The sequence below is a fragment of the Budorcas taxicolor genome, chromosome 24 (assembly GCF_023091745.1).
Source record: "Budorcas taxicolor isolate Tak-1 chromosome 24, Takin1.1, whole genome shotgun sequence".
Taxonomy (NCBI): domain Eukaryota; kingdom Metazoa; phylum Chordata; class Mammalia; order Artiodactyla; family Bovidae; genus Budorcas; species Budorcas taxicolor.
In genome coordinates, this window is record NC_068933.1 from 36292447 (window position 1) to 36318226 (window position 25780).

The window sequence follows — 25780 nt, forward strand, 5'->3', positions numbered from 1 at the left end:
CCACACTTCACCTATTCTATAATTAAACTTCCACATTAAGGAAATTATTTACAAGTCTCTCCTGGCTGGAGAAGGAATCCTGTCATTTACTTTGGCATCTCCAGCAGCTGGCACATAAGCAGGCTCTGTGTCTGCACGTTTATATCTTGCTATGTGACAACAAAGGATTAAGGCACAAGCATTTAATAAATATTTCCTGAGTTAATGAATATGTGTTTCATCACCTGAGAGAGGTTTGGTTTTCGTTTGTGTGCCAGTCAAATCCTAAACTCTTCTTCATATAAGACAGAAAATAAACCAAGCTCATTGGATAGTTAAAGCAATGTGTTTATCTGCAAAACCAAACCAATTACCATGGGTTTGGAAAGAACACCTTAACCAGCAATGGACATGCACAAACCACATCAGACCAGACGGATGAATAAACTGCTACTGCTTTACCCACAATATAATTAACCCTGTTTCTTACCCACGAACAAACTGACTGTCCAATGTGAGTATTCCACTTTACCTGCAGCGCTTGTTCTTGGATGTCACGAAATAATTCCATATCCTTCTCAGTCATGATTTCCTGGCTCCCAAAGAGCCGGTCCTCGCTTTCTTGTTTGCCATCCCAGCCGTCCTGATTGTCTGCACGTTAAGAAAGGGCTTACATGTTATTGATGCTATCATGACTTCAGCACCCAAACTAGAACAAATTTCAAAAGTCTTACTATTATTTATATAAGAGAGAAAAGGACAACACTAAGCTGACTTTCAGAAAGATCCTGGTCAATAAAGGATATGTACCTATTATATCTGCCTTATAATGAAAACCCTGAATTGACTTAAAGCTTTTTAAAAATATTACACAACTAAATTTAAACTTCGTTGAACAAGTCTGTATTTCAACATATACATACATGTATATATAAAAAGTAGAACAGGGAAAAGGTCTAAGGAATATGCAATCTATTCTGAAATAACAAGAATATAAAACTTTTAACACATGTCAACACGCAAATGTTGCTTTTTCATTCTTTGGTAGTATGGAAAAAGTTTATGGTATAGCAGGACATAATGTTCATCACTTTAGAGTAAAACAAGAAAACTCTGCTCCTCTTAAAATTCTCAATGATTCCACAGTCTTCATAAGGCCAACCCATTCTTATCTCAACAAAACAGTCAATTTCAAGTGGTTATTTTAACTGATGCCCAGTGCCAACTCCCCAACTCCCCTCCCATTCTGGGTGCCCGTTAAAAGTACAAAGTCCAAAGCCTGAGGATCACAGGCAGTAACCCTCTGGGAAAGTACAAGAAGTTAAAATGAGCATTCACTGAATGACACACCTTCCTCAAATGGGCAAAGAAGCGAGTGAGAGGGGTACCGGGGGAGCAAGCGGAGCATTGGCCTTTGCATTTGGAAATGACACTGATGCGGTCCTGCTGCTTCTCTCAACGTGTGCGGCTGAAAAGACCCGTTAGGGACAGTTCTTTATACACAGTTACTCATTTCGTGGAAGAAGGAACAGGACAGGGGCTCACTCTCCACGATAGTCCTAAACTGAAAAACACGTGTCTGATCTGAAGATACTCTGAGCCTTCACTGCCCCCTAGTGCGTGCCACAGTCGGACGCAGGCCCAGGTCGGGTACAGCCCTCCACGCACTCTACCAGATGGTGCAGGCTGCCTCCTGAACTGCAGCTCAGAGGCAAAATGATAGAGCCCGTCAAAGCCAACTCAGCAATGGTTCTCCACACACTCGATGCACTTGCTCTGACCGAAAATGTCTAACACTTGCAGCAGAGTCTTCTAATAATCTACCTCCAGTGAAACGGTTAATTCAGAAATCCCTTTTTATCACCCTCTGCTTTATGAGATTCTTTCCTAAGTCCAACCTGAACAGCCTGCATGTTTTCTCAGATAAATGTACTCGGAGTGGGCCTTATCTTCAGTCTACATGGCTGATAAAGACTTAAAAAGTAAAAGCCTAAACCGTAATTAGTTGATTGCCACTCAGGTGAAAAGTCAATCAATACAGCATAAAAGGGGGGCGGATCTGACAAGGATGAGGATCTTTCCCTCCTGCAGTGGCCTGGTCCATCCTTTACAGAAATAGGAATGATACGGAGTGGGAGTACAATTCCCGGTGGGACAGTCGGGGGAAGGAATCAGAGTTCAGACTGCCCCCTGCAGCCCATGAGGCACCATCTGGGCACACACAGTCCACGAACTGAGAGCCCACTCTCACTCTTCGACTTTGCTCAGAGCCCTTCCTACTTCCTTCACACTATCTGGTGCTGTCAGCTCCACAGCGATGAGACCAGCTCATCAACACTGTCTCCTCTGACCTGAATTATCTGCTACACTTTTAACTCTTCTTCACAGATCTTATCTAATCTGAAAATGAGGGAACTTAGCCTGAAACATAGGCAAACAGTCTGAAGCTGTGGCTCTCTAAGAATAATCCATGAAAAATTACAACTGTATCTGCCAAGATCTGAAGTAAAAAATCAATGACCTCATCATATTTCCAAATAAGTTGGTCTTTCACTTATGCTCAGATTAACAGCAGCCTATTTACCCCTACTCACTGCAGTTCCTTCCAGGAACAAAAGCGAGCATATGAAGCTCATCACATGATTTACTCTGTAATTTATGGAATATAAAGCTATCCCTGAGTCAAGGTTATAACCCACACTTCTGTAGGCAGATTCTTCGTGCTTCCACCAAAAAAAGCATCTTCTTTTCTCGAAAACTCCTACTTGTCCACTCTCCAGCTTCATCTCTAGGTTCTAAATTCCTGCCATTGTTATCACTTGCTGCTGCTGCTGCTGCTAAGTCACTTCAGTCGTGTCCAACTCTGTGTGACGCCATAGACGGCAGCCCACCAGGCTCCGCTGTCGCTGGGATTCTCCAGGCAAGAACACTGGAGTGGGTTGCCATCTCCTTCTCCCAAGTATCACCTAAATACATGACCTTGAACATATTCTCATATCCCAAGACCGATCTTTACTAAATCAAATATAAATCTACTCCAGATAAGTAGTGTTATTCCAAGCAACAGCCTTGGCATGCTCCTTGTTTCCAGGCGAGCAGCCTTTACCTGTGGGCCAATCTGAAGTGCTTGGCTTCCTGCTGCCCTTCTTCCGAGCTCTGTATTGCTCAGAGTAGTCTACCACTTCCCCCCGAGGCTTCCGCCCATCGGGAGAAGGGGTAAAGAATTTGGTAAGGCCATCGATGAGCCCTTTGGTTTTCTTATTGAACTTCAAGGGGACACTGCCATCTCTGCAGAAGTCCAAGCCATCTATCTGCTCTAGGTATCCTTCTTCTGATGACGATGCTGACTGGCTGGAGAGAGTGATTTTACGTTTCCGACCCCTTCCAGGGCCTGTTCGAACTTTGCTGAAGGGACCTTTTGACCTAAGGAATCAAACAGGGAAAGGGGGAGCTATTAAAAAGAAATCTTTATAAGGTTTCTGTTTAATACATAACATATAGTAAATATCTACAACTGTATGTTTTAAATCCATATTGTTAAGAATACTCCATAAACTGTAATGAGTATTATATGATTAAGAAGTAATATTATTAGAAACATCCACTTCCTGGAAGCCTATGCATTTTATAATGAAAAGAATCCTAGGCCGGGAGTCAGACAGCATATGTGAGTCATAACTCTGCCACTTACCAGCTGCACATCTTAGACAAATCACATTCTCTTTAAACAAGTATCTTTACCTACACAATGAGAGCTGTACCACAGAAGACCTAAGACCCTTCCTGGTATGAAGGCTCTTCCTAGGATCTTTGCACCAACTCAGAGTTAGACTGTTACCTCTCAACATAAGGATGGGTTACTCCCTGCAAGCCAGGAATCAAAAGATCTTTTTATAGGAAAATTAAAGCTTTATTTAAGATTTAAAAGCATGAATTACAGTACTGGTTCTGTGTATTTCAAACTGCTAATGCCCATTCACTTCAGTTATTATCACCTTCAAGATAGTCTTAAGTGTAGAAAAGGTGGGTAAATTTTAGGAGAGGTGGACAGGCTTAAAGGTAGTTTACATATCATCAAAGGTGAATTACTGAAGAGATACTTCTAAGAAAAAAGACAAAATTAGCTACTGAATCTTGCCCCACCTCCTCCAGACATAGCCCAATTTTCTAGTCCACAAGAGACAATTATATTCCTGATTTCTGCTAATAGGTGAAAATTCCACATTATTTTACTTTAGGACACAGAAATGGGACTTAGCTATGAGCAATAAGAGAAGCTATCCAGCAATTTGTACCTATAACACAAACTACTGAGATAACATTAAGAAAAGAATCTCTGAAATGCTTCAATAATGTAATTTTTTCTTCCTTGTTTTTCAGGTAAAAGAGAAAATTTAAGGAAACGGCTAAGAGCCAGACTTCGGTGCCAGCCTACTGGGGTTTTAATCTCAGTTCAACACTTACTATAAACTATGCAAGTTACTGCTCTATGCTATAGCTTCCTCCTTTGAAAAATCAGAGTACCAACAGTTCCTACTTCCCTGGGCTATTGGAAGAATTAAATGATTTAATACATGTAAAGTACTTAGAACAGGGGGTGCCTTGGCCCTCTGTTAAGGGCTCAATAAGCATTAGCCATTATTATTAGTACATAAAAGTCAACCTCCTTTTCCAAAGGCAAACAAGTGAGCCCTGCCCTGAAGAGAAGGCCCTGCCCTCTCCTCCCCTCACCCTGCCACAAGCGCAACTTACACCGTGGTTTGCTTCTTTAACCTGTTTTTTGGACGTCCTATTGGATTAGCATAGCGCCGTTTTATCTGTGCTGCCTTCTTCTGCAGAAGCTTCCTTCCTTTTTTCCTAGGTCGACATATCTGACATATCCACATGCCTGTAAAGAGATAAGATCCGAGTAAACGGAAGAGGTAGGGAGAGGGGACACTCGTTCCCCCAGTGCATACAGGTGTGACTCACGGAACAAGTAGGAAGAGGGGACACTTGTTCCCCCAGTGCATACAGGTGTGACTCACGGAACAGGTAGGGAGAGGGGACACTTGTTCCCCCAGTGCATACAGGTGTAACTCACGGAAGAGGTACGGAGAGGGGACACTCGTTCCCCCAGTGCATACAGGTGTGACTCTTTCAAAAGGTAACCATCAATAGTGGCACAGAGGGCTCAAGTAAAATCCTGAAGTGGAATAACTTGGCTACAACTAGGGCTGAGTCTCTTTCCATCAGCAGGAAACACTTTGTCAAAGAGACATAAAGTATCTCACAAGCATTTTACTTATATCTATGAATCACAAAAACCAAGGTTGAAAATGGAATTTATGATAAGACAAAGCAGAGAAGACTAATGATTTTTTTGAAGAAAGTGTAAGCATATGATAATATGGAAGTCCAAACAACAGGCAACTATATCTCAAGTAAATACCTTTCAGGGAACACGTGTCAAAAGAATAAAATAACAGTTTTAAGCTGTATTCTTCTGATTTGGGCACTTGTTTGCTTGCAAAATATTATAAAACTTTGTGAGGTTTTCGATAAACCAGAGGCTCTAACAGCTTTAAGCCCCTCATGATGAGTTGTGATATAATCAACATGACCTAATAGAATTTCACTTCTTCAAGAAATAAATATTTCAAAGTATTATATAAGTCAAGTATTTTGCCCTCTAGCTACAGGGCTGGCAAAAATTGGTAAATGGATATCTTCACCCTCATGGATGCGTAAACACTGAAAACAGAGGAAACTAATACTAAAGCCACACCACATAAGAACGTCATGAGACTGTCACATCCTTAGGGCCACAGCTCTCCACTCAAGACAGCCCAGAGGGGAAGATGCAAGCTATTCTTTCACTTCAACAAAGTAGGTTAAAAGGCGCTTTCACTACCCTGCCCCTTGTCGCCAGCCTGATTTCGGAAAGTGCCTCTTACCTTTGGGCATCCGAGTGAGTGGCGGATCACAACATTCCATGTGAAAACCCCGGTCACAGGAATCACAAAAGAGCATGTTATCCTAAAGCAAAGAAAGAACAGCTCTGCTCAGTCACATGGAACAGAAACATACTAGGGTCATGACTTTACGAAACCTAGGGGGCTCGTTTCCACAGAGGAGATGAGTTACCTAGTAATAAAAGTTCCCTTAATCTGTAGTAGTTGAGGAAACGCACAGCCTGAGTTAGCAAAAAGTTTTGCTTCATCCATCTTTAACAAGGAACTAAAGCTTCATTACTTCTAAAAAAAATGTGTGTCCAGTAGCCAGATACAAGATAACGTTTTTAGTCTGTTTTAATAAAAGAGAGAGGAAGATGACTGTAATTAATACAGCTGATCATTCCTAAATGAATACCTCCATAAGACTCAAATTTTGCAAGTATTTCTTTAAAGTAGCTAGTCTCTCTGCAAACATACAATTAAAGTGCTTTAGTAACTACCAAGAAATCTGGGAATTCCCTCGCAGTCCAGGGGCGAGGACTCTGCGCTTCTACGGCTGGGGGACCCAGGTTCAATCCTTGTCAGGGAACTAAGATCCCATAAGCTGCACAGTTTGGCCAAAAAAAACTGGGGAGTGGGGTAGAAAACTGCCTAGAAATAACTCAAGAATTATTCAATACTCGCTCATTCATCACTGAGCAAGTTCTCTAAACGAATGATGTGAACTTTAAGAGGCTACTGTTCTAAATTCTGCTGAACCAAGTGACTACAGAAGAAAATGCCAGTTGTGCACTCTACTTCTAAATGGAATATTCACAATGGAAGGCAAAGCTACTCACTGCATTTTTGCCTTGATCCCGACAGGAGCTGCACGTTTTACACTCGATGCACTGCCACCGTAAGGCCTTCACTCTAACCGTTAGTTCGGGGGAAAACTTCAAACAGGATGGATGACCTAATAAAAGGTGAAAAGTGGCAAACGAAACAATCAAGAATCATTCTGCAACTGTATGAAAGAAATGCTGTAGCTAAAAGGGAATCATCTTAAATCAAAACATCAAGGAAAATAAAGAGCTCCGGGAAGCCTGCCACACGCGCCTCACCAGGACCTGACACTCCAGTTCAGTTTTATGCGCACTACATACACCAGCCCCTCCCAATTTGATTATTAAAAAAACCTAAAAAAATTCCAAACTTGTATTAAGGCTGCATTAATTAAAGTACTGTGTGTGTGCACATGGTCCTATGTATATGAATGCATGATATGCCTGGGCCATTTCTGGAAGAATAAATACAAAAACTGTTTACAACTGTAACATCCTAGGATGCAGCGCTATGAATATTTTTCAGGAAAGGGATTTTACATTTCACTTTATACCCTTCTGTGCTCACATTTTTTAAACAATAATGTGTTACGTTTATAACTAATAAATAAATTTTTAAAATCCCATCATTTAAAAGCAAGTTATGTGCTCATGACTTAAGGCACTCAAGATAAAACTAACCCTAAGCAATATTTCCACTGTGATCAGAATTAACAGTAACAGGAAAAAAAAGGTTCCTCTCTCAAGAGTTACAATCAGTTTGATTCTCAAAAACAGGATAGCCAATTTGCTCGTAAAGATTTATCTGTTTCCTCTAAAAACTGGTTATGTTTATTTTTCTTCAGTGAGAGAAAGGGTTGGTTAAATTATCTTTCTCTTTTCTAGCAATAAATTTTCTTTTTTAAGAGATAAGAAATTTATCATCGAAACATCACTAACATCCAAGAAAAATGGTAGAAGTGTAAAAAAATCTCATCTGTAATCTCATCATCCCAGAAGAGCTATTTTCATGTTCTACTTTTCCTTTCTAAACTAACTAAAGCCCTTGAATGGTTTTAATTACAGGATATGTGCAGCTTTGCTCTGCTTTTTGTTATTTTATTCAAGCAGGCTTTATATTTACATCTCTTAAGCTGATTATACTCCAGAGCTGACACACTAGAACCTACCTGACCATCTGCCTGTTGTAAATATTTACACAATTAACCCATAACAGTTATCAGAATACCAAAATGAATTATTTCATGACTACAGATTCTTTCCTTCTTTTAAGTTAATTCCTTAGAATAAATTCCTAAAAGAGGAACTGGCAAGCGAAATGAAATAAACATTTCTATAGCTTGAGAGGTAGATCTGCCCTGCCAAAACATGCTCCAAGCCCTACGATGTAATATCCAGTGACATCAGCAGCGTACAAACCTTTTACCACAATTTTATCAGCTCCAGTTTGGGCTCTCTTATCTTTCAAGTTTTATAAAAGCTATAAAATAACACTTCACTGCTCCTTTGGTGGGTCTTCCTATTATTATTTGGGGAAAACATTTTTAATGTGCTCAACTCTTAATTTCTGTCACATAAATGGCCTATTCATCTCCTGTCCCCCTTGGACTTTAAAAATGTAAATGCGTTCCTTGTACTTCATAGCTTTTGGCCCTTTGCCAAATGTTTAACACAATTATTTTTCTCAAACAATTCTTACTGTTTAAAATTTGGGGTACTTCAGCTTTCAATGTGGAAAATGCCCAACTTTCATGTACTTGACCGTATCCATGGTCTCTTCCTTGGTTACTGTGACAGCCAAGCAGCCCTCCTGGCAACACCACCGGCTCACACCCTGTGAGTCCTCTCTGCACCAAACAGGACGCTGCTGCAATGGCCACCTGACTGCTAAGGTCAGAGTGAAAGCCGCTGCCATTCCACCTGACTTTTTCTCTCCGGTGGGCCACCTCTGGCCCGGGAATCAGGCCTCAAGGCCCGTCCAGAGCTTGCCTCTTCAGCCCTTCCAACAATCTTACAAAAACCTTATTCTGGTATTGAATTCCTCTCCTCTTGAAGCACGTAGTGTTTTTTGCTTTCTGGACTAAATCCTGTTTGTTACTGGTATAACACACTGAATATCAAGCCAATGATCAAAGATACTACAAAGCTTCATTAGTTCTTAAAATGTAGACAAAGAATGTCTCTGAAATTAACAAATTAGGAGACTCTGAAAAATCTTTTTTAGAGCCCCAAATTTCACACAGCTCACTAAATTGCAGTCAACACTCTGTTTCTCAATGTGACATATGTAAGTTTATGTCAAAAAAAAAAAAAAAATCTGTTATCCTGGTTCTATTCACAAAGGCTGAAGCATAAATCAAGGGTGAGTAGTGATTATTAAAGAAACCAGCAATAACTTCCAACTGACTGCTATGATTTGAATAGATGCTTGATAGTGAAATATAAAGACTAACAGAAAAAAATAAAAAAAGACTAACAGAAACAAAAAGAAGTCTATGGAACACTTCTTATAAAAAAACAGCTACTAAGACCTGGTTTAAGCTAACTGAATCAAACATTTCAAGTATACATTTAAACTCTTCCCTCATCTAGAAGCTCATCTCAGGTCCCTAAAACCAGAATCAAATGCAAATGTGACTCTCTTAAGGATCAAGCGTACAATTTCCAGCTAAACATGCTCTTGCCTGACAAACCCCGTGAGACCACGCGCACAGAGGGTCACCTACCACTGTTGCCGCAGTCCGCACAGGAGATGAGTTCCTCTGGCTTCTTTTCTCGGTTTTGCTCTTTTGTGCCAAGACAGAAACTACAGATGGGGATGGGTTCAGCAACCGGCTGCAAAGAAAAACACAATTCACTTGGTACTGGGGCTTTTCTTTAGTGTTAATATAAAGACAGCAGAAGTACAATTTAAATTCCTTTAAGAGTTGCATATAACTTTGGGACAAATGTATATCCCTCCGAAATTTCCAACTCACAAAGTAGATGGGTTTTTACCAAGCCTGCTTTGGCTACATCTTTACAAATGGTCCTGACACTGGCAACTTTGGTCTAAAAACTCATACCCCAATCAGTTGGTCACTTAGAAACTAAATGACCCAATATGGGTTAAGCAAAGCAATCGACTACCTAAGAATGAAAAATTCAACTAAATTAAGTACAAGAATCATAGTATTAGCCTTTACAAGGCATGTGATGTAAGAGAAAAATAATAACAATCATCATGAAAAGCAGGTCATTAGTGCAACGAGACAAACAGAGCTCTGTGCAAATGGGAAAAATACATTCCAATGTGGTCTGGAAGAGATGGGCTGAATGAGCAAGACAACACATATTAAGTGCCAGTACTTAACACATGGGTGTTATGGTAATCTAAGAAGCTTCTCCAAAGACAACAGATAGTAACTGTTAAAAGCAGGTTTAAACCTCGGTCTCTAGGTTCCTCCACAGCAGTGGATGCAGAGAAGGGCAGTACAGGCAGTATAAACAAGGTGAGCTTCGGTGTACAGTCTGCCAAGGCTAGTACTTTAAAGATAGAGTTTCTGTGATAAGCAGGGGCGGGGGGCGTGAGGGGACGAGAGAGAGAGGCTAGATCAGTTCTTTAAGACTGCCACTGAATGCCTTATAAAGAAGCTGGACTTCACTCTGCAGAAAAGAACAATAAGTTACTGAGCCAAGAGACGATCACCTGTACTTGAGAAAAATAGCCCTGTATCAATAAAAAAGGCAGACTGGGGAAAAGGCAATGGAAACGCAGAGCTAGCTACAGGCTCAGAAAGCGACCAGCAGTGGAAGTAACAGGAAAGGAAATGAATTAAACATGACACGACCCAGCAAGGGAACAACAACAACTTAACTGAAAAGGTGGTGACATCATCAACTACGAAAGTCATCCTAGAGAAGAAAGTCAGGAGGAAAGGAAAGAGCCGATGAGTCTGATTTCAGCTGTGTTTCATCGGGAGGTACTCTCGGTCACCTCTCAACTCCGCTAAGCAGGGTGCAGGACAGTGACACACAGCCCTCCACATGCTTTCAGTCTACTGGGGAGAGCAGACAGAGCGTCTACAGGTATCATGGCAGAAGGACAAGAGTGGGAGACAAAGGACCAGGTGATCAAGGAGGTGCAAGCAGGGCCAGGGAAAGGCTTCCTAGAGTTCTCTGACAGGCGCCGGCACACCTGAACGGGATGCTGAAAGAAAACACAGAATCACAGAGAATCAGATTTGAGAGCCAGGTGGAATGAGCTTAGTTTGGGTCTTAATAGAGCTTAAAATGCCTATGAAACATCCAAGGAGCAATGTCCATGGATCTGGAGCTCAAGAGAAAGGTTGATTTGGAAATTAAAATCTAGAAGTCATAGCCAGCCTTCCATATCCCTGGGTTCCACATTCTTGAATTCAACCAACTGTGGATCCAAATCAGTTGAATCTGGAATCCAGAACCCGCAGATACCTTGAGGGCTGACTATACATACAAAATAGCCGTAATGCCATCAGTTGAAGGGTTTTCCCATGGACAACAGGTGGAAAGGAGAGCCAAGAACACCAATATGTAAGGGACTGGCGGAGGAAAAAGCCTGGAAAAGAAATAGACTAGTCAGAGAGCTCAATGGTACATCAATATAAAAACGTCCAACACAAGCAAACCAACAGTACTGCTCAGCCAAGAGATGAAATGAGAGATGAACAGCTGGGAGTTGTCTTTTAACAACTGTGGCTGTGGTAAAGACAACCACATCCTTCCTTTAAAAAGAACCAGGGAATAAACCTGGGAAAGACATTATACAGGAGCAGAAGCTTGAAGTAACCTCTAAGAAGGCAGAAGCAAGGTCATGAGGTTTGAGCTTCATGCTGCAGCCTCGCAGGACCGCTAGAAGATTTTAACAGAGGAATGATATGAGCAAGATTTGAAGTTTTAAAAAGTCACTGTGTAAGTGGAAATGGTCGTGAAGGAATACGATCTACATGTGATCCAGGCCATGAGTAACCAGGGCCTGCATTAAGGCACCGACGAAATGACTGGAGGAGAGACATAACGGGACTGGAAAAGGCAGATCTGGCGGGAACTGACGGGTAACTCCTCAGGGGTAGCGGGCAGGGAGCAGAGAAGGATGGAAGACCAGAGGGACACCATCAGAGAAGCGAAGAGGCGAGCCACAGAAAGGCAGATCTTAGCGCACGTTTAACTAACAAATGTTCATATCCAATACTACCCAGAAAAACCCTTACATGTCAGTCAGGCAAAGACAGACGACTTCAACAGGTGCTTTACAGCAGAAAACACATGGAGCACAGGGCAGCGCAGCCGTCATCTCCTTGACCTAACCACATTACGAGGGTGTTTCTTCTCTGACCACATAAGACCAAGCATAAAAACAATAAATATTTTAGCTACCAAAAAAAACCGGAACCTGTAGAGAAATATTGTTATCAACTGATCATGATATTGTAACTTAACTGATAATTCCAGGGCTTTCTGTATTTTAATTTCAGGGCACTTTTTAAGCACAATTGGGGCAAGAGTAATAGTACTTTGAGAATTAGTCATTTTAGCTGATGAACTACAAGCAAGAAAGTGGTTTAAATAAATCATCTAGGTTACAACATAAATCTACGAGGTTTTCTGTGTGGATCAAATAGAAGTGCTAATCAGCTAATTGTGTGGTTTGTTTTGGCACATCCCTAACCATATCATGAAGTGTGAAAAAAAATTACAACTCCAGAGGATTCTCATTCCCGAAATATCATTGAGTATGAAGATCACTGAGACAGGCTAACACTACATTGTGTTTGCTCATTGTAAGAGGTGAGCCTGAACTGTACTGGAGTAGTGACATGCATAACATTTTCCAAGTAAAACTCTACCAGCTGATTTCAAGTATCCTGCATCACAAAAATAAAATGAGAACAACTGATAATCCAGGAGTAAATCTTAAAAATATGTATAGATACAGAACATGCCATATAGTCACTGATCCCAGAACTGTCCAAACATAGTCCTCATATCTCATCGTTTTCATATCTCCATAAAGTAAATCTATTCTACTGCTAATAAAACAAGAGAAAAAAATTGCAGCAAATGATGCCTCACACCATTAAACACAGAAGCCAGAGCGAGCCCGTAGCTTGGTGCCCACCTCTCATCCAGCCCAATGACATCCAGTTTCAAGACTCTGTGACCTGTACAGCCCCACACACACACCCACAGGGCCTCCCCAACCTCACCTGCTACAGCTCTCTCTCTTTTACACTCTGCTCTTTCTTTACGAGTCAGATATTCCAAGACCTTTGCCCCTGCTTTCCTTCTGTCTGGAGAGCACTTCCCTAGATCCTTCAGACCTCTACTCAAACGTCGCCTTCAGTAAGATTCTCTTTGACCACTCCATCTAACACCTCAAAACAATCTGCCAACCACAGAAAGTCATATCTCCCTTCCCTGCTTTATTTTTTCTTCTTAAACTCTTCTCACTAATTGAAATACTGTATGTGTCTCTTACCATTTGTTCCCCCAATGAAATGTAAACTACATGGAAGCTATGATTTCTGTTTGCTGAGGATTATATTCCTAGTACTAAGAACAGTGTCTAGCATGTAAGATGCATTTAATAAGTGTTGTTCAGTGCATTAATTAAATTACCCTGAAAAACTGGAAACAATAAGAAAAACAGTATCTTAGAAAGAACAATGAGTTGGTTACGAGACTGAGAGAGCTATGTTCAGCTCAATAATAATCTCAATAATATAAAAACACTCTACTGATTATTTAATTTATATGTAGAGTACATCGTGTGAAATGCTGGGTTGGATGAAGCACAAGCTGGAATCAAGATTGCTGGGAGAAATATCAATAACCTCAGATAGGCAGATGATACCACCCTTACGGCAGAAAGTGAAGAAGAACTAAAGAGCCTCTTGATGAAAGTGAAAGAGTGAAAAAGTTGGCTTAAAGCTCAACATTCAGAAAACTAAGATCATGGCATCCGGTCCCATCACCTCCTGGCAAATAGATGGGGAAACTGTGGGAACAGTGAGAGACTTTATTTTGGGGGGCTCCAAAGTCACTGCAGACGATGGCTACAGCCATGAAATTAAAAGACGCTTGCTCCCTGGAAGAAAACTATGACCAACCTAGACAGCATACTGAAAAGCAGAGACATTACTTTGCTGACAAAGGTCCAGAAAGTAAAGACTATGGTTTTTCCAGTGGTTATGTATGGATGTGAGAGTTGGATCATAAAGAAAGCTGAGCGCCAAAGAATTGATGCTTTTGAACTGTGGTTTGGAGAAGACTCTTGAGAGTCCCTTGGACTGCAAGGAGATCCAACCAGTCAATCCTAAAGGAAATCAGTCCTGAATGTTCATTGGAAGGACTGATAACTGAAGCTGAAACTCCAATGCTTTGGCCACCTGATGCGAAGAACTGACTCACTGGAAAAAGACCCTGATGCTGGGAAAGATTGAAGGCAGGAGGAGAAGGGATGACAGAGGATGAGATGGTTGGATGGCATCACCGACTCAATGGACATGAGTTTGAGCAAGTTCCCAGAGTTGGCGATGGACAGGGAGGCCTGGGTGCTGCAGTCCATGGGGTCGCAAAGAGTCGGACACGACTGAGCGACTGAACTGAACTACTGTTTCCAAGTGATTACATGGTCTCCATAACTAAGCAAGATTTCTGCCACAGCAACCTGCTGCTATTCGACTTCTCAAAAGCAGGGGGAGGTTTGTGGCCGGAGGCATTTAGATGGTACTGTGTCAAGGAGGGACACAGCGGGACTCAAGCTCCCTGTTGAGATACCCCAAATAATCACTAGATGGCAGCATTGAGACAAACACACAGTAGAGGTTCGGGTAAGTAGGCCGAAGGCTGCGTAGCATTCGGACTTGGGTTTTGGGAAATAACTTTGGAAAAAAAGAACAGCAAAAATTTTGCCCAATGATCTCTATTACATGAGGTTAAAACATGAAAAAAATAAATTTTGGACACAATCATTTAGACAATCTTAAATGTAACATTTTCTAGGCACTGAAATGCATCATCTGTTATTCCCATCTTTACTGAAGTACAATTTTATTTTTTCCCACATCTGACTTTAATTTTTTAACCTCTATATACTTGTCTGTGTCTCTATGTTCTCATATCTTCTGAGGACCTCAAACCTATCTTTATGTTGTCTCTCTTTCTAAACACTGACATAAAGGATAATCAAGAATCTGTTTTAATTATTTCTTTCAAAACGGAACTGAATGATAAATTCTAGAACTGTGACCACCAGAATTTTCAAGGACAAAACTGCATTTGTAAACTTAGATTTATGATTTCAGAAAACTCTAAGCGATCATATGTCACAGACTCTGAGGTAATAAAGCTTTGTGACTTCTTAAAAGTTACAAATCCTCATTTTATGACCACTGGAAATGATTAAGACAAGTTAGCAGAGCCAATATTAAGAGTATGAAAGAAATACATAATTCATATAAGATTCCTTGAACTATTCAAACATGCACTAAGCAGTAATAATAGTCATATCGTTCTTCCTTAGACTTGAATACAAAATATCTATAAAGCTCTATAAAGACAGATTTTAAGATGAAAAGCTTCTGGAAATGATAGTGGCAATGGTTTCAAAACACTGTAAATTTACTCAATGCCACTGAATTGTACACTAAAAAATGTTTAAAATTTTTATGTAAATTTTACCATAATAAAAAAATGAACAAAAAAATTAAGTGGTATAGATTTTTCATATTCTCACAAGTCAGATAATTAAAGTAGTAAGGTCAAAACTGATGAAGGTGAGAAGCAACTACTATAATCTGTCCTCATCTTGAAAACCTGTGTCTTTTAACTGTTCTTTGAGGACAGAAATTAGACTTAGAGATACAGTTTTAACACTCCCCTAAATGAAAATGTTTTTCATCACTAATAACAAATTCTGGTAACTGAATTTAACCATGTACCATTTTATTCTCATTCTCATTTTATTCTCATCTCTACCCTGAAGTTGGCTACCTTTTAATCTAATTACATGAAGACATCTCACCCTTAATGCCTTAAAATTTTTCTTGTAAAACAAGTCTAAGTATTAAGATGATTTAAGTAATAAGGTCAAAACTGATGAAGATGAGAAGAAACTACTATAGTCTTCCATCAAGCACCTCTCAGTCTCAAGCAGAAACCTCTTTCCGACCGCTGCGTATCTGAGCCAGCTGGGTTCTGAACCACCACAAGCTCCCCTCAAATCCACCCCCCAGACTTCTTTTCCTTATATTTAACTTCTCCTCAAGCTATGAACCTCACCTACCTCTTTGAATTCTTCTAGTGGTTCAGAGCTATCTGTTTATCCTGTCTCTTTCTGCTCCTGCAATTACAATCAAGTAAATTTAACTGCCAATTAACTTTCTTACATAGATATTTATTTCACACAACTTGAAACTTAAATAATTTTCAGCAGAGAGATAATTTATTAGTCGATAACACGTACTGCTAAAGTATTGTTATGTATAATAAAGCGAACAGAATGGCTTTGCTATATACATTAATAATAAGTACCCAAAGGATAAAGAGGAGGTAAGTCTTAGCTTAGAAAGAGGAAAACTGACTACTCGTAGGTATAGCATAGTGAAGTGAAGCAAAATGCTGCTCAGTGACCAAGAGCACAACAAAAACAAATATTGCTAGGTTTTCAAAATACTATACAAAGAATAAAATGTCTTATAAATGCTACTGTTTGGTAAGCACTATAATATAGAATAAAATTTGATAAGACAGAGAATCAGGACTCACATTTTCAAACCACCTACAAATGTCAGTACAAACAAAACCCATACAAAATAATTAGAAACCAATTAAACTGGTTTCACTTTTCACATTAACCACTTAACACACACACACACAAAACTCTAAAGCAAGCTCTCTGAGAGAGTGATGGCATGATTCATTATTTCCAGTGCTAGAGGGGAAGCAAACTGGCCCATAAGAAAGAGTTCACTTTAGGGAATGTTGGGAAGCATCGTACTCTGTGGAGAAGGCTGGACATTCTAACATACGCCGTCCTCTTCCAGTTGAGCGAGCCCTCCTCTCAGCCTTGCCCAGCTCTTCACGACCAATGGCCTCGGGTGAGCTCATGCTTCTCCCGAATCCTTCCCAACAGTTTAGAATTCAACCTGTCTTCATCTTTTCCAGAAAGACAACCCTAGTGTTAGCAGCTCAGTTGTATCCTACTCTTGGTGACCCAGTGGACTGCAGCCTGCCAGGCTCCTCTGTCCATGGGATTCTCCAGACAAGAGTGGGCTCCCATTTACTCCTCCAGGGAGAAAGACAACCCTAGGTAAGCAGAAATTACCCTAGAACTCTTAATTCATGTCTTAAGTGCCTTGCACACAGTATGTATTAAATAAATAAGCATTTATTGAAATTAAAACACAACAAAATTTTGCTTAGCTCCATACAGGTTTATCAGTTACTTACTCAAAGCCTTTCCTCCAAGAATCAATAACCTTCAGGGGAGATATACTTGGGCAGGATTTAATCCCTTCAAATTCTTCAGCACCCCGTATGCTAGTAAGTACTCTATGGTTGCTTATTAAACATTTTTTCAGGACAATCTTTTCCTTAAATGTATACAGTTGTAAAAGAAACACAGTAATAAAACAACATGAATGGCCTGGAAAAGAGTCCATTCTCTACTATTTATAGTCTACAATAAGGTAACCTTGCATAATTTTAATCAGTTCCAACATAACCAATTAGCCATTACAAAGCTTTAATAGGGGTACTAAATTGAGTTCTTTTATTATGAGTTCATTCATTCAATGACTTCTACAATTAGATATAATAACAAGATCATTGGGGAAAGAAAATAAGTTAATGATATAATTAGATCAGTAATGATCAATTTCAATTTACACTTTTACTATATAGATTACTGCACATTTAGATGAGAAAGCAATCATCTGTCAAGACAGTATAACAACTTTCTATTCCTTAATCAGAGGTGATATCAAAAATGGTAATATGCATATTTGCTAGATTTAAATTCTACACTAAGAAATAGTAACGAAATCGTTTTTCCCATATTCCTCAGTTATTTGAAAGCTCTGCTTTCTGTTTGTCAGACACATCACCACGTTATCAATTTCCTCATTCATCCAAATCCGACACTGCCAAGTTCTGACTGCCGCTCCCTTCCTCTGTGGCCTTTCCTTCCTACTTCTGTTTCTTTTATACACCCAGGGCTCTCCCCTAATTCTGAGTCACATCACCAATACAATCTTCTACACGGACTGACCAGCCTTTCTTTGATGTGTTTTTGCACACTACTACCAGATTGTCCGGATCATGGGTATGTGTGAAGCTGCTCCAGTCATGTCTGACTCTTTGCAACCCTCTGGACTGTAGCCCACCAGGCTCCTCTCTCCACGGGATTTTCCAGGCAAGAATACTGAAGTGGGCTGCCATGCCCTCCTCCAGGGGATCTTCCAGACCCAGGGATCGACCAAGGGATTGAACCCCAATCTCTTTTGTCTCCTGCACTGGCAGGAAGGTTATTTACGTCTACTGCCACCTGGTTTAATCCTCCTAAAATACTACCGTCTTTAATCCAGTTACTTGCCTGGCTCAAACTTACATACCCCCACTGCCAGCTCCTGTCACTGGTAAGCCTTTCTTCCACCACACACCAAACTGCCCTTCTCACACTGCCTTCGTCTACTCCCAACTACTCACTTGCCTTCAGATGTCATACTCAGTGCTCTTTCTCCAGGTTATTTTACCCCATCCCTCGAAGTTCTCTGTATCCCTGCCTCTAAGAATCAACTCAGGAGAGCTTAGGAACAGACTGGGTTTCCTTACTTACAGCATCACATTGGCCATGTTACATAACTCTTTGGTGCAAAATGGTACTACATACCCCCCTTTCGAGTTACCAAGAAGATTAAATGAGATAAAGTTACGAGACTGTAACTCAAACGTAAGCACCTAAAACAGCTGATTTCTTATACTTCAAAACTCTATCTATCCTTCAAAGTTTACCTTTGTTAAGTGACTATTTTTTTAAGTCAGAGCAAATTTTTGTTCTGACTCCCTCAAAAGGCACAGTGATTAAAATTTTCTATGAACTAAAAGACTTTCTATATATGGCATTTATTTGCATGACTGCATTCAGTTTTTTTAAGTCTTTCTGCACACACAATTACCACTTAAAAAAAAAAAGAACTATACAGGTACCTGAGTATAAGAGCATTAGCAAAACAATATTTTCTATGCTAAAAATATACAAAAGTGAGGATGGTTTACAAGGAGAAAGATGTTCAACAAGACTTTTGTGTTCTCTTACATTTTTTAAGAGACATTTATTTACCAGCATTTATTCTGATCAAACTATGGTCTAAAACAAGTAACAAATTGGCAAACAGCGTCATTCCCTCAAGTCCGACCAAAAATACTAACTGGCCCATATCTGACACAACACGCCGTGCCCTGCTCCTGTCAGTCTGGAACTAGAAGGGCCTTCAAAGCCACTACACATGCACTTCAGCAGGGGCTAACAGCGCTGTCCAAGGCTATACACGCCTAGTCAAGTGGCTACAGCTAACACCCAAAGTCAGGTGTGTACCCCAAATTCAACAGCGAGAGTACTGACTCTAGCCAAAAGCTTCAACTCCGTGACTCAATCTGAAGATACAATAATTTCTTAAAAATAGACAGACCTTACAGATGGGAAAGGCTGAGTTTCCATCACTGGTGAACAGTAGCACTATCACTAATAATATGGTGTGGCAGAATTTAATCTTACACACTGAAAACTGAAGCTGACCAAGGGTACGCCCCTGCCTTCCTCAATGAGGCGCGTCATCCACAGCAGTGAGAAATCACTCTCTGGGAGCCCACCCCGGCAGCCAGGGGTTAGGACACGGCGCTGTCACTGCCGGGGGCCAGGGTTCAACCCCTGGTCAGGGAGCTAAGATCTCGCAAGCAGCACAACACGGCCCAAACCAAGCTTGTTTAAAAAAGGAAAGCCATCTTTTACCTATTTTTCCCAATTCCAGAGAATGACTGAGGAGGGTATAAGAAAAACAAAAATGCAGAAGCCAGGGCAGGTCCCTGCTAGAGAGCTCTTGTGTTTTAGCACAGCACCTTAGGGGCCTGGTAAACAAGGCAGGCAAACTGCCTGCCTATGAACCCAGAGAGAGGGCAGTGACAGAGGGTCAAGGAAGCGGAAGCAGCGGGGAGTGTGGACAGAGAGGTGGCCGGGAACAAACCCCAAGAAGCAGGCTGGTCAAAGGACTGTGAAGAACCGTGTAACATCCCGTTCTAAGACTGTTTCTGTGCTACAACAGACATCTTCAAACTTGCACTCCACGTGAAAAAGAGAAGTGAGCAACTTTTCAGTAATGAAAAAAACAGTGAGGGAACTTCAGTTTGGTTCTTCCCGGAGCAGCGCAGAGGGCCACTCGGGGCCACTCAGGGAGCCACGGCGCGTGGCCCAGAGCCTGCCCGGAGCCCGGCCCGGGGCGGCGGGGGGACCTGCGTGGTGGGAGTCAGGAGCCACTGGGAGACCAGCCTCACCACTGCAGCTGCAGTGGGAAAGGCTCCCCTGCCTGCAGGTTCCAGGACCGCCAGAAGTAAGCGAGAACGCTTATTACAACTTGGTTGGAGTCTTCATTTTTAGTTTTAAAAGAAAACTTTATCCTCATAATTAAGTTATTACATCCTTGTTTAAAAAGTTAGGTAAGAAAGAGAGAGAAGACAGTAAAATTCCCCCTCCTCTTCCTCTCCGACAATAACCACTATCCACTGAGCACCCCAAGCGCTGTCATATACTCTTTACAGGCATCAACATGTTTAGACCCAACAACCACACTATGGGCTAGGGACGCTGATCACCACTTTCCAGATGGGAAAACAGATCCCCAGGAAGATTAATGCGGCAGAGCCCAGACAGAAACCTAGGTATGCTGGCTGCAGAGACCACGTGCTTCAATCTGGAACTGTGCAGTTTCTGTTCATGTACACTGTTCTCAACTTTTCCTCTGCAGACAGTTTAAAACACACACATTAATAGGCTCATATGACATAATGTATAATCTTCTTTCTGTTACATTTCCACATCAATAAATATAAATCAACATCACTTTCTAGTGGCTAGAAAACATCCATTACATGTTCTAAGATAACCAATCCCATATAGATGAACATTTAATGGTTCTAATATTTTATTATACCCAACACTATAATCAAATACCCTTGTATATACATCTTTGCTCACTTTGGGGACTGTTTCCTCAGGATATATTTCTTGACCTGAATTGCTGGGTCAAAGAGGTACTCCTCCCTAAGATTTCTGACACATGCTGCCGAGTGCATTTCAGCAAGGCTGGCTCCCACCGGCAGTATCTGTGCCAGCCAGGAGGCTGTCGTCTCTCAGCTCCACGCTCACCCTCAGGCGGCTCTGTAACGCTGGGCTCAGAGGGCCCGCTTCGCTTCTCCTCACTCCGCGGCCTTCCCAGGAGGCCCCAGCAACCGGGGCGCGGGAGGCCGAGCAGACGGTGAGCGGCAGAGAGTGGACGTGCCCCTTGCGGCCTGTCTCCTGGGCCGGCCAGGGCCGGCCGAGCAGCACGGTTGGCTGCGGTCTGCAGCTGCTAACAGCTCTCTCAGAACCACCTCCATCCTCTCGCGATTGCTGCTTTCCGACTGCATCTTGACTGATATGTCATCTCGTATCTTTTCTTAAAATGTTTACTTTATATTGGAGCACACTTGATTAACGATGATGTGTTAGTTATAGGTGTACAACAACGTGTGTTATCTCCTACCTTAGTAACTCAGCATGTCTATCTTCAGGTCAATGTTCTGGACGGATCTGTATCCCTCCAGGATTCATATGTTGAAGCTCTAACCCTCAACAGGACCGTACCTGGAGACAGGACTCTTAAGGAGTTAAAGTTAAGAGAGATTACAAGAGTGGGTCCCCAAGCCGAGAGGTCTGGTGTGCCATAGGAGCAGGAAGAGACTCCAGGAGTGTGTGCACCCAGAGGAAAAGAAGGTGACCGTCTGCAAGAGAAGGGGAGAGGCCTCAGGAGAAACAAGCCCTGCTGGAGCTCTCACCGTGGCCTTCAGCCTCCAGAACTGAGAAGAGGACGGCCTCTGTTTTGAGCTGCCCATCTGTGGGCTTCTGCATGGAAGCCTCAGATGACTGAGGCAGGTAAAATGACCTCACGCAGGTCTCACCCTCAGCGTACCTCTACACGCTATTGTCCACAGCACCTATTATGCAGAAGGACACTGAACGTGATGCTGGAGAAACAAGATACAACAAAACTAGTTCCTTGCTTCTGGGTCTTAGAATCTAGTTGTAAAAACAGAACATACACGTTAAAAATGCATTAGAATACAGGGTAGCACAAGAGAAGGAACAAAGACAGTGAAAATACTACACTGAACGGCACCCAAATGAACCTATTTATAATGATGCTTTCCCAAAATGAAAAAAAAAAAGCAGGACTTCATCTTATTTTTTAAAGGTTTATATAAATCTTTCCTTAATAGCTAAAACCATTTTCTTTAGACATGGATTTAAACAGTCTCACCAAACTATGGAAAAGCATAAAAATCTAATTTCTCTAAAATCACTGACACATTTTACACAGTCCAGATACTCAACTTCATTAGCAGCCTTGAAAAGAACTGCAAACTTCCAGATCTCATATTATCTTCTTTAATTCAACACAGTAAATAAACTGAATCACCTCTGTTCTAGAAAGGTCTGTCTGCAATGCTGATCTACAGTTAAAAATCAGTACTTCTCTCAGCTGTCTTCAAAGTCCTTTGAGGAGACATCCCTCTTCCTGAAGAAGAGATTTTTTTTTTTTAAGCAGTGTAATAAGCTCAGGGAGGTACCAGGACCGTACTTCTCTACACCACCTGGAGGCTGCCCAGGTGTAGGCATAAGGATGCTGTATCTTCACATCCCAAGCCGGTATTCTATCAAACTAAACTCTCTCTTTCAGATGTCAATATATTTCATCCTCAACACTACCCCCATAACAGTATAAATAAAGCCTGTAGGTTTCACAGGCCTGAAGCCTGAGGCCAGCAGCTTTTCAGAAGAAAGGACAGTGTCCTGAGGAGGAGAACACGGTGACGTCAGGGTCTACAGGGCGAGCCCTGAGCGTGCAGACCGCACATACTAGAAGAGTCGGGGAGGCGAGCCGGAGCAGCCAGCCTGGCTCACGCCCCACGTCTCTGGCAGACACTCAGCTCCTGCTGCTGCTTTCCGAGCTGGCGCATCCATCCATGTAATGTCACCAGGTCGCGGGAGGGAGCGAGGCTGAGAGCAGGGCGAGGAGAGAAACTGCTCTGCAGCCTGCCCGCCCCTCCGCACACGCCGTTACTATACAAAGCATGTCTGGAAAGCCAGTGCGCTGCCGCTGCACAGGCCCAAATGCTGCACACACACACACGCACACGCATGCACACGCACACAGGTGCACTCCACCCAAAGAACAACTGCAGAAGACAGAACTATCTTTGGAAAGAAGAAAGTCTATGATTAAAGTCCTAATTCACGAGAAATGACTCCCTTCTGAAACTGCTGTCAGTTCTTGGAAAAAGGAAGGGGATGGGGAGGTATTCTAACCCCGTGGGCAAGCAACTAGCGTCCACAGAGAGAGCCTGAGCCAGCCTGGCCCATGCCCACTACAAGCACATGCCGCCACGGAAATAAACCTGCAACACTGCTGAGAAGCAAAAGCATCCTGTGTGGCAACAACTACCTTACACACGCCTAACGCGGTTACCTTACACACGCCTAACGCAGTTACCTTACACACACCTAATACCTAACACAGTTACCTTACACACGCCTAATGCAGTTACCTTACACACACCTAATACCTAATGCGGTTACCTTACACACGCCTAACACAGTTACCTTACACACGCCTAACACAGTTACCTTACACACACCTAATGCAGTTACCTTACACACGCCTAATGCAAAAGCATCCTGTGTGGCAACAACTACCTTACACACACCTAACGCAGTTACCTTACACACACCTAACGCAGTTACCTTACACACACCTAATACCTAATGCAGTTACCTTACACACGCCTAATACCTAATGCAGTTACCTTACACACGCCTAATGCAAAAGCATCCTGTGTGGCGACAACTACCTTACACACGCCTAACGCAGTTACCTTACACACACCTAATACCTAATGCAGTTACCTTACACACGCCTAACGCAGTTACCTTACACACACCTAATACCTAATGCAGTTACCTTACACACGCCTAACGCAGTTACCTTACACACACCTAATACCTAATGCAGTTACCTTACACACGCCTAATACCTAATGCAGTTACCTTACACACGTCTAATGCAAAAGCATCCTGTGTGGCAACAACTACCTTACACACGCCTAATGCAGTTACCTTACACACACCTAACACCTAAGGCAGTTACCTTACACACACCTAATGCAGTTACCTTACATATGCCTAATGCAGTTCCTTGCCAATAACTACAGGGAAAAACAGAGAACCTTAAGAAGCAGTTCAGATGCCCCAGAAATGTAGTAAATGTAGGAAAGTTTGCTGTTCCTAGCATCCGGAGTGTGTCTGTGTGTCTGTGTGTGTGTACACAATAATACTGAAACCAAAACTGGAACTGAAATGTGAAAGTACAGATCAGAATTTAGAGCTCGTAGAAACTCAACACCATTAATTTCAATAAATAGATGCTCCAACCCCATGACACATTATATGAGTCACTGCTACCAAAAGCAATACGTAGAAAACAAAAAAAACCTGAGTATTTATTTAACCTGAGAAACTAATCTATTTTAGTCTAAAACCAAAACTGACTTTTCAAGATCAAAATGCTGTATCTCTGAAAACAGCATACAATCTGCCCTTAAGAATGTCTCGTAAGAAACAAACAGGAAATAGCGTGTGTTGAAATCAGTAGTTATAAATAACTCTGTTCTGCACTGATATAGTTTATACACAAAAATATAGTAGCTTCAACCAACAGTTGTGCTTAGGACTTCCTTCAATTTGAATTTTAAAATCAGCTAATTAAGGAGACAGCTTGACAGGAAGCTATCCAAGTTCTGTGGTCCAAGTTCTCCAACAAGGGGCAACTTCACCTCTCATGTTCTTCATTTGTAAATGAAAATATTTGCCATGATTATCTCTAAAGTCTCTTTCAGTTCTTAATTTCTAAAAGTACAGGAATTTTAAACACAAAATAGTTTTGTGTTTAGTAAGTTTCCTACTTCCAAGGAGCTCATAATCTAATTAAGGGTAACTGCAATGGGTAATCATACATGAATTAGCAAATAACGTAAGACAGAGGTGGACCAGAGGAGTGACATAACAGGTGCACGGACCAATGAGGCGCTGAGCTGAGAGTCCTGACGTTAAGGGCATAGCATCCGAAGCAAAGCTGAAGCTGAGATAACTCCAAAACAGAGCAAAGAGTTCTGCTGGGACCAAGAGGTTCATTAAGATTCAAACTGTCAACTTCATAAACCCAGTCAATTAATTCAAATTCCATGTAGTCGTTATTTCATTATCTGAGCTCTACTGACAAGGAAGATATTAAGCATTAAGGTTTAAAAGATGTTAAACATTAACAGCATAAAACACATTTGCAAATTTTGTATTCAGTTCAGTTCAGCTGCTCAGTCATATCCAACTCTTTGCAATCCCATGAACTGCAGCACACCAGACCTCCCTGTCCATCACCAACTCCCGGAGTTCACTCAGACTCACGTCCATCGAGTCAGTGATGCCATCCAGCCATCTCATCCTCTGTCGTCCCCTTTTCCTCCTGCCCCCAGTCCCTCCCAGCATCAGAGTCTTTTCCAATGAGTCAACTCTTCACATGAGGTGGCCAAAGTACTGGAGTTTCAGCTTCAGCATCATTCCTTCCAAAGAAATCTCAGGGCTGATCTCCTTCAGAATGGACTGGTTGGATCTCCTTGCAGTCCAAGGGACTCTCAAGAGTCTTCTCCAACACCACA

General features: G+C 41.7%; 1 protein-coding gene across 1 annotated transcript in view; it reads right to left on the minus strand.

Moving 5' to 3' along the window:
• Positions 1-25780, minus strand: part of KAT6A (lysine acetyltransferase 6A) — a 104413-nt gene that overhangs the window by 42210 nt on the left and 36423 nt on the right. The window contains exons 3-8 of the mRNA XM_052661309.1: positions 9466-9574; positions 6755-6870; positions 5916-5997; positions 4732-4867; positions 3086-3402; positions 512-630 (exon numbers count right to left, since the gene is read on the minus strand). Coding sequence (XP_052517269.1) covers positions 512-630; positions 3086-3402; positions 4732-4867; positions 5916-5997; positions 6755-6870; positions 9466-9574 — 879 coding nt within the window. The remainder of the gene's footprint in view (positions 1-511; positions 631-3085; positions 3403-4731; positions 4868-5915; positions 5998-6754; positions 6871-9465; positions 9575-25780) is intronic.